Source organism: Pituophis catenifer, unplaced genomic scaffold (genome assembly GCF_029215685.1).
Source record: "Pituophis catenifer annectens isolate HBS135680 unplaced genomic scaffold, rPitCat1.0.hap2 SCAF_11, whole genome shotgun sequence".
NCBI classification, from domain to species: domain Eukaryota; kingdom Metazoa; phylum Chordata; class Lepidosauria; order Squamata; family Colubridae; genus Pituophis; species Pituophis catenifer.
Window position 1 is genome coordinate 14,575,397 of NW_027256891.1, and position 8,731 is coordinate 14,584,127.

At 40.9% G+C, this 8,731-nt stretch overlaps 1 protein-coding gene across 1 annotated transcript in view; it reads right to left on the reverse strand.

Annotated features, from left to right (window-relative positions):
* CHM (CHM Rab escort protein) overlaps positions 1-7,383 on the reverse strand; it is an 89,076-nt gene extending 81,693 nt beyond the window's left edge. The window contains exon 1 of the mRNA XM_070952129.1: positions 7,322-7,383. Within this exon, the coding sequence (XP_070808230.1) occupies positions 7,322-7,370 (49 nt within the window). The 5' untranslated portion in view covers positions 7,371-7,383. The remainder of the gene's footprint in view (positions 1-7,321) is intronic.
* Between the last annotated feature and the right edge of the window lie 1,348 nt (positions 7,384-8,731).

Consider the following 8,731-nt stretch of genomic DNA (forward strand, 5'->3'; position numbering starts at 1 on the left):
TAAAAGATTACACCTCAAAACATTCAAAGCAATTAAACTAGGCAGCGGGTTATAAAAAAAAAACCCAGCTTTCCTGATGCCCCGGTGTCTGTTTGGGCTAGTGTGCCATGATACATTTTAAAAACCGTATTAGTATTTGGAATTGATTTTTCTTAACATTATACTTACATAAGATAAACATAAAGTACTATCACCACCATTCCTGGCATATCGACCCATAAATAACAGCTTCCTCTGACAGGACTCTGATGACTGGGCGAAGCCCAAACGCTTTCAGCCAAAATCACAGGGAACTATAAATCACGCTTTTATTTTATAGAATATTTCAAAATGGATTCCTGCCTTCTACCTTGAAAGTCATTTCATGTGTTATTTATAACTAGCGAAGATCAGAAACAGAAAGAAGGGGGAAAAATTGCATGGAACCAGAAAATTTACAGTGGTTGGGCTTGGGTGTTTTTTTAATATATATATATATAAAACTACTTTTTAGAGGGGAAAACAGAGAGAAGAGACTTAGTTTGACATACAGCCAGAAACCACAAACACCTTTCAGATGGGGACAAAGTGTAAGTTGTAAGTCAAACAACAGCTAACTAGTACAATATCCCAGTTAGGAGGAAGAACAGAGAGGTATACTGTGATCCAAAGATGAAAATACAGAATCAAATTTGGCACCATTCCCAGTCCATCTTTCAAAACAGCACTGACTCTTAGATTTACATCAAACAGAACTATGTTGTGTTTCAATCATAATTTGTTTATTAAGCCACAACTGGTTGGCCTCAGACATTGGGCTAAAAGACCCTACAGAATCCATGTAGCTTGGCAAAATACTTGAATGTTATCAGAAGATGCAGTCCAAGGCAGCCAGTTCTATCCAGTTCGGGCAAAGCGGTAGTGGCAGCTGTGGGAGGTTCCACCCACTTGCCCGGACATCATCACGGCCCCTTTTTTGACGCTCTGCACATGTGCGGAAGGCCCGCGCGTGCTCACATTTGCGAACCGGTAGCGAAGGTAAGTGAATACCGCTTCTCGTTCAAGGTCTCCATTTTTAAAGAATCCTCTCAAGTTCTGGTTAAAATAGGGACTGAAGGAATTTTTTTTATTTTTAATGTTTCCCAAATTTAATTGCAGCAAAACATATAGGCTATCTAGCAGTGGTGAAATGTAAAATTTGTTACTACCGGTTCTGTGGGCGTGGCTTGGTGGTGGTGGGGTAATGTGACTGGGTGGGCGTGGCCAATTTTTTTTTTTTTTACTTTTAAAAGCATTTTTTCTACAACCTCTTTGGCCGAAGAGGTTGCAGGAAAAAATGCTTTTAAAAGCCTCTGACGATCCCAGCTGAGCTGCACAATCATCAGAGGCTTTCTTTTTACTTTTAAAAGCATTTTTTTGGCCGAAAAGGTTGTAAGGGGGGGTGGCGCAGGGATTTTTGCTACCGGTCCTCTGAACCACCCGCCGCCATCACTACCAGATCAGATCATCCGGTCCGAACCGGGAGCATTTCACCCCTGCTATCTAGCAGTAATCTATCTTTAAAAAAAAACAAAACAATTTTTGTACAACCAATAACCCCACTAGAAACATTAAAATCTGAACTGGTGTTCTGATTCAAACTGGGGTAATAACTGCTTTGATGATGGCCATGATGAACACACTTCTTATCGAAACAGACTCTTTTCCAAGCCCACCAAGGCTCGCCTAAGATCTGCCCTTCTTTGTGCTCCTGCATAAAGTTCCTCAATTCATTTGATTACATTCTGCTGTTCCTCTAACACAGGGGTCCCCAACCTTTCGGACCTCAGGAACCACTAAATTCATAATTTTAAATCCCGCGGACCACTAATATGATCTGCCTAATGACCACCTGGGTGGGAGGTGGCTAGGTGGTCATGTGACTGGGTGGGGGTGGCCAACTCGATGTCACTCACGTCAAGGGGTGCCTTGACGGCCTCGCCCCTCCCAGCCATTCCTCGCCTGCCTGCCCAGGCTCCTTAGGGCCCCAACAGGAAGCAGTTGTTGGAACTAAGCAGCCACCACGAGAAAGAGTTGGCAAAACAGCTGGCTCAGTTCAAATTGGATCTGACCAAGAAGGAGGCTCAGCAGAAGCACCTCACTGAGGACTACGGGCATAGGCTTTCCAAGCAGAGGGAAGACCTGTGGGAGTGCAAGGCCAGGTAGCGGTGCCTGGAGGCTCAGCGGGCTGAGATGGTCAGCCAGTTCCAGGCCATGATGCAGTCCCACTGGAACAAGGCCCTCCGGCTCTTCGCCACCAGCAGCACTTCCCTCCAGCCTTTGCCCAAAGCACCAGGAGGCTAAAGCAGACCCCGAGTCGGAATTTCTGTCCCCCTCTGACCCATACAAAAAGACCCTGAAGGGGGAGACTCTCTGCAGCAACACAAACCTTCATTGCATGTATCCAGCCCAGGGGCCGTAGTTTGAGGACCCCTGATTTAGTGCAATATAAAAAATGCAAATAATTTTTCTGCAGACCACCAAAATTTTTTCGCGGACCGCCAGTGGTCCACGGACCACCAGTTGGTGACCACTGCTCTAACCATCCTACGTCTCACAGAAGACAACAGGGTCGGAGTTCCAGATGAGGTTACTTCCTCCCTGATCCTGCTCTTCTCTCAGAAACAGAAGACATTTAAAAGGAAGTAAAGTGTTCTCTTTCATTCAACTTTTTTATCCCCTCCATTAAGAATCTCAGTTGGTGGTAACCCATGGCTGGACCATAACTGGCCTAGAAAACTAAAGGTATCAGTAATGATTAGTACTTGGACTGGAGACTATCAAGAACTGCTAGGGCTGTAGGCTAAATTTGCTAAGTGGGGAAAAAAAATATCCCAGAAGGTAATTCTGTATTTTGGGCAAGATGATTGTGTCAACGGTCACCAGAAACTGAACTGAATTCAAGAATGTTTTTAGCTTCCCCTCCTCCATATGAAGGAGTTTGGGCCAGTCCGTGTAGTTTTCCTCACTCAGGGACACCTAATAAGCTTTATATATGAAGTAAGAGTCTGAACCAAGTGATTCCTGATCTTGGGCTAACATAACCTTTAGAGCAAGCTTTAAGGTCCAGATGTTTGTTTTTTAACTGAAACCTCAATAATCAGATGCCGATTAGTTGGCTCATGACAAACATCCACATACTGAAATAAGGAACAGCATCCTATAAACACATATTGAAACTAATTCTTATCTGAATTGAATGTTGAACACACAGGCTTTTACAGCAAAAATCAATTTCTGGGCCTGCTAATCTCCTTAACCTTCAGCACTGCCATTTTTTTCCCAGTCCAATTTAGAATAGGTCTACCTAATCTTGCATGCTAGATGCCCTGATGTTGTCCACATCTGGCAGCTGTAACGTACAGCACAATTTAAATATATTTGGCATAGTTTAGCTATTGTTGGAACATGCTGAATGCATTTTGAATATATTCAAAATCACAGTCATATAGGCTGGGTTGCTATATAGGGATAAACCAGGGGTGTCCAAACCTGGCCCCTTGAAGAGTGGTGGACTTCCAACTCCCAGAATTCCCCAGCCAGCATGCGCTATAAATATGAGCAAGTTGCTGGCTGGGGAATTCTGGGAGTTGAAGTCCACCACTCTTCAAGGAGCCAAGTTTGGACACCCCTGGGCTAAACCATAGTACACATTTCTTATTGCACTGTAAAACATTAGTCATCATGGTTTATGATTTAGAGCAGGGGCCCAGGGGGCCAGATCCGCCACGCAGGGTGCTTAGACCTGGCCCACAGGGCTGTCCTGGAAACAGCAAAGGACCAGCAAGCCGTCACAACCAAAAATGTAGCTTAGAAGCCAGTTTTTGCTGGCAGAGCGCTGGGGCCACCACAGGTGTCCCGACATGAGTGACCTCGAGCTGGCTACACCCACCCTGGCCATGCCCACCCTGGCCCCCTGAGGTCAAACACAACCCTGATGCAGCCCTCAATGAAATCCAGTTTGACATTCCACCTGATTCAGAGTGACACACAAGCCCATTCCACTGAGACTAAAGAAACCATAGTTAAAGAAAACAATGAAGAAACTCCATCACAGCACCTCGTGGTACTTTCAGAACAGCAATAATGTTCATGCATGACCGATTCTACAAATTTGCCATTTTTAATATTCATGAAGGGAAATACATATGTAAATGAGCACAAGCACTTCAAAACTAAGCAGGTAGCTAAAGAGAAGGGGGGGGGGGGGAAGAGAAGAATAAATTCCTAGGAATAAATAAATATAGTCCCTGAGAAAGGAGTGAACGTGACATTCCATTTTAACTCGTGGTTTATTAAAGTTTGAACGAAACACAATTATCTGCATTCGCAAAGCATGTAAAACCAAAATGTTTTGGTTGATTTTTAGTGAAGAATACTGCATGACCTCAGGCAGGCGTGGTTTATTCAGTAACATTCGGTTAAACAAACCATAGCTTAATGTGTTAGACAGTCTTTGTCAGGCACTCTTAACTCAGAGCTTTTGTATACCCAGGCTAGCTACTGATAATAGCATTATTCATCCGGATGATATGTCTGGCTGCAAAGAACTACATGCTGAACAGTCTACAGAGTAAAGATCCAATTTTTTTTTAAAAAAAATGTGTGGACAAATAAATAATTGGAAATGCAAAATAATTTTAATTTTAAACAAGTTTTATTTCACTGTGATGGATTTATTATAACCTGGCTTGAAATCCTTAAAGCATTCAGCATCCATATTAGCTTGTTAAAAAAATAAAATAAAAAGAACTTGTATCTGCAGTGCTTTCAGATTCAACACGAAAAGCAATTACAGCAAATAAACTAAATGCAGTTGCAGAAAGAAAAGGCTTATTTTCCAGCAATGGACAAGAAAACTAAAGACTCTAAATTGCATGAGGCTTTGTTTTATCCATCCAATGCATCCATCCAATTCTTCACTCCCCAGTAAATATCCAGAAGGTTCTGTTAGTCCCATGAGCAAACACAAATCCAATCACCCATTCCAAGATTATACTGCCTAACAGAGCCAGATTGCTGTAGTGGTTAAGGTACCAAGCTCTCAGTTCTAGTCCTGCCTTAGGCACAAAGCCAGTTGGGTGACTTTGAGCCAGTCCTTCTCCCTCATCTCTAGAGGACAGTGGCAAAACACTTCCAAATAAAGTTATCAAGCAAACTGCAGGGACTAGTCCAGGCAATCACCAGAGCTCAAGGCTGACTTGAAGGCAAGGACAGCTAGTTTGGTACAGCAGTTAAAGTGCCATGATAGAAACGAAGAGGCCATTACGTTCTAGTCTTGCAATCGACATGAAGGCAATTGAGGAACTTTGGTCCAGTCCTTCCATCTCAGCTCCAGGAAAGCAATGGAACTGGATGTAGGCCGTTGCAAACCACTTCCCTTGGAGGGCCTGTTTGGTGTAGTGGTAAATTAACAAACTACTAATCCCAAAATCATGAATTCTAATCCCGCTTTAGACACAAAGCCAGTTGGGTGGGGGGGACTTTCAATCACTCCTACACTCATTCACTCACTCACTCCTTCTCCCTCTTTCTCTCTCCCTCCCTCCCTCCCTCTCCATTTCCACTGGAAAGCCAACTTGATGCTGAATATGAGTTTGTAACACACGTGCCTTAGTCAGCTGGGTGACCTTGGGCCAGTCCCTCTCTCTCAGCTCTAGGAAGGAGGCAATGGCAAACCACATCAGAAAATCTTGCCAGGAAACCTGCATGGATTTACCCACAAGCCCCCCCCCCCAGTAGACACTGAGACAGAGAGATTTCATTTAAGATGATTCTATCCATATACAGTTAGAATTATCATTAGGAAGACAATTACTAAGGGATTCTCAAATGTGCCTGCCCACTGTCAGAAACAGAAATCAATGTGGTTCATTGACAGGGTTAAGTGTTGGACTAGAACTGAAGTTGCTCTTTTTCAGCCCAGACCAACCCCACCCCTTTGCTGTGAGGAAAAAAAGTAGAGGGAAAGGGTGCAATGCAGACCAATACAAGCATCTAGAAGAAGATGATATCAAGGAGAGAACCAACCTAGAATTGAGGATTAATTTCCTGGCAGCTACAACAATTATTAATCAGTGGAACGGCTTGCCTCCAGAAGTTGTGAACGCTCCAACATTGGAAGTTTTTAAGAAGAGATTGGACAACCAATTGTCTGAAATGGCACTGGGTTTCCTGCCTGAGCAGGGGGTTGAACAAGAAGACCTCCAAAGTCCCTTCTAACTCTTATTACTGTGTGTGTGTGTGTGTGTAGATATATGATAGATTAGACAGACAGATATGGTACATAGATGATGGATGGATGGATGGATGGATGGATAGACAGACAGACAAGACAGACAGAGAACATAGATGGATGGGTAAGATAGATGATAGATAGATAGATAGATAGATAGATAGATAAACATAGATAGATGATGGATGGATAAGATAGATGATGGATGGATAAGATAGAGATAGATAGATAGATAGATAGATAGATAGATAGATAGATAGATAGGTAGATAGGTAGATAATAGATAGGTAGATGGTGGGTGGGTGGGCGGATAGATAGATAACATAGATAGATGATGGATGGATAAGATAGATGATGGATAGATAGATAGATAGATAGATAGATAGATAGATAGATAACATAGATAGGTGATGGATGGGTAAGATGGATGATGGATGGGTAAAATAGATGATGGATGGATAAGATAGATGATAGATAGATAAGATTACATTAGATTTAGATTTATTTATAAACACACACACATTATATAGGGCCCAAGACAATTCCTCTTCATTCAATGCGACCCAGGAAAGCCAAAAAATTGGAACACACCTCACCTAGAGAAAAAGCAGGACATAAATCTACAAAATAATAATAGTAGTAGTAGTAGTAGTAGTAGTAGTAGTAGTAGTAATAGTAGTAGCAGTAGTAGTAGTAATGCATTTTTGAATATTCAGTTGACTGAGTTTCATGTTTAATGAATAAAGTAAATAATAATAATAACAAAAAACCAAAAAGGCACCAGCACCTGCCCCCTTTTCTCTCAACGGTGCAGCGACCACCCATTAGCCTGGCATCCGTCTCCCCTTCCAAACCTGGACTTGGCTGGGGATGATGGTAATTGTAGTCCACCCCTGGGAGTTGCACCCGATGCAGAAAAGGATCAGGTTTTTATTTCCAAAGCTGCTTCCTTTCTCTCCCTGGCTTCCAAAATCTCTGGCTAATCTTGCCCCCCGGCTCCAGCCTCGGACACGCTTCCTTAAACCCCGCCCAGCCATTCGCACGTTACATTCACGCGAGTTCCCTCACCCGTTCCTATGACCACCACATCAAACTCGGAAGGCAGGTGGTCCGCCATCTTGGGAGGGGAAAAAAAATATTCACCCCGCGGTCACGTGACGGCCTCTGCGTCGGCCGAGCGCTGCCGGAAGCGAGTCGAGGCGGGGAGGCGGCCGGAAGGTCCTTCGCGGGGCATTGTGGGGAGGGTAGTTCGTTTTTCGAACTGGCCGCCCGGGCGAGCGTTACCTTGAGCGCCTTTTTAAAACTAATCCCCCTCCTCCTCCTAATCCATATCAATGTTACCTTAAAATTGCAAGATTTGCAAACTGAATTCAGCAATTCCTCCCTACTGCTGTTTCCCCCAACGGCTGCATAAGGGGTAGACTGCTTTATAGTATGGAGGTTCTATTTTTATATTCAAAGTTTTAAAATATAAAAATAAAGTAAATATAATATATTTTTACTTTATACTTTAAAAATATGAAAAAGTTTTTAATATAAAAATAAAGTAAATATATTTTTAGTTTATACTTTAAAAATATGAAAAAGTTTTTAATATAAAAATAAAGTAAATATAATATATTTTTAGTTTATACTTTAAAAATATGAAAGTTTTTAATATAAAAATAAAGTAAATATATATTTTTAGTTTATACTTTAAAAATATGAAAAAGTTTTTAATATAAAAATAAAGTAAATATATATTTTTAGTTTATACTTTAAAAATATGAAAGATTTTAATATAAAAATAAAGTAAATATATTTTTAGCTTATACTTTAAAAATATGAAAAAGTTTTTAATATAAAAATAAAGTAAATATAATATATTTTTAGTTTATACTTTAAAAATATGAAAGTTTTTAATATAAAGATAAAGTATATATTTTTAGTTTATACTTTAAAAATATGAAACAATTTTTAATATAAAAATAAAGTAAATATATATTTTAGTTTATACTTCAAAAATATGAAAAAGTTTTTAATATAAAAATAAAGTAAATATAATATATTTTTAGTTTATACTTTAAAAATATGAAAAAAAAATAATATATAAAAAAAGTAAATATAATATATTTTTAGTTTATACTTTACAAATATAAAAAAAATATATGTTCGGAGGTTTTCGCAGGTGTTTGTATGTAGGTCTTTGGTTATTCGGGTTTTCTCCGACGTAAAATTGGAAGTGTCTTGGCGACGTTTCAACGAAGTCTCATTCATCATCTTCAGGCTGGTGTTTTCAGCTTCCTGCTTCTGGGAGCAATGTGTGATCGCAGCTGTTTCTTCCTTTTAACTACCAGTGGGGGTGTGAACTGATTGGGTGAGAGCTTGGCTGTGTTCTGATTGGGTGGAGGTGTGTTCTGATTGGGTGGGGGTTTGGCTGTGCTCTGATTGGATGGGGGTGTGTTCTGTTTAGGTGGGCGCTTGGTTAAGCTCTGGTTA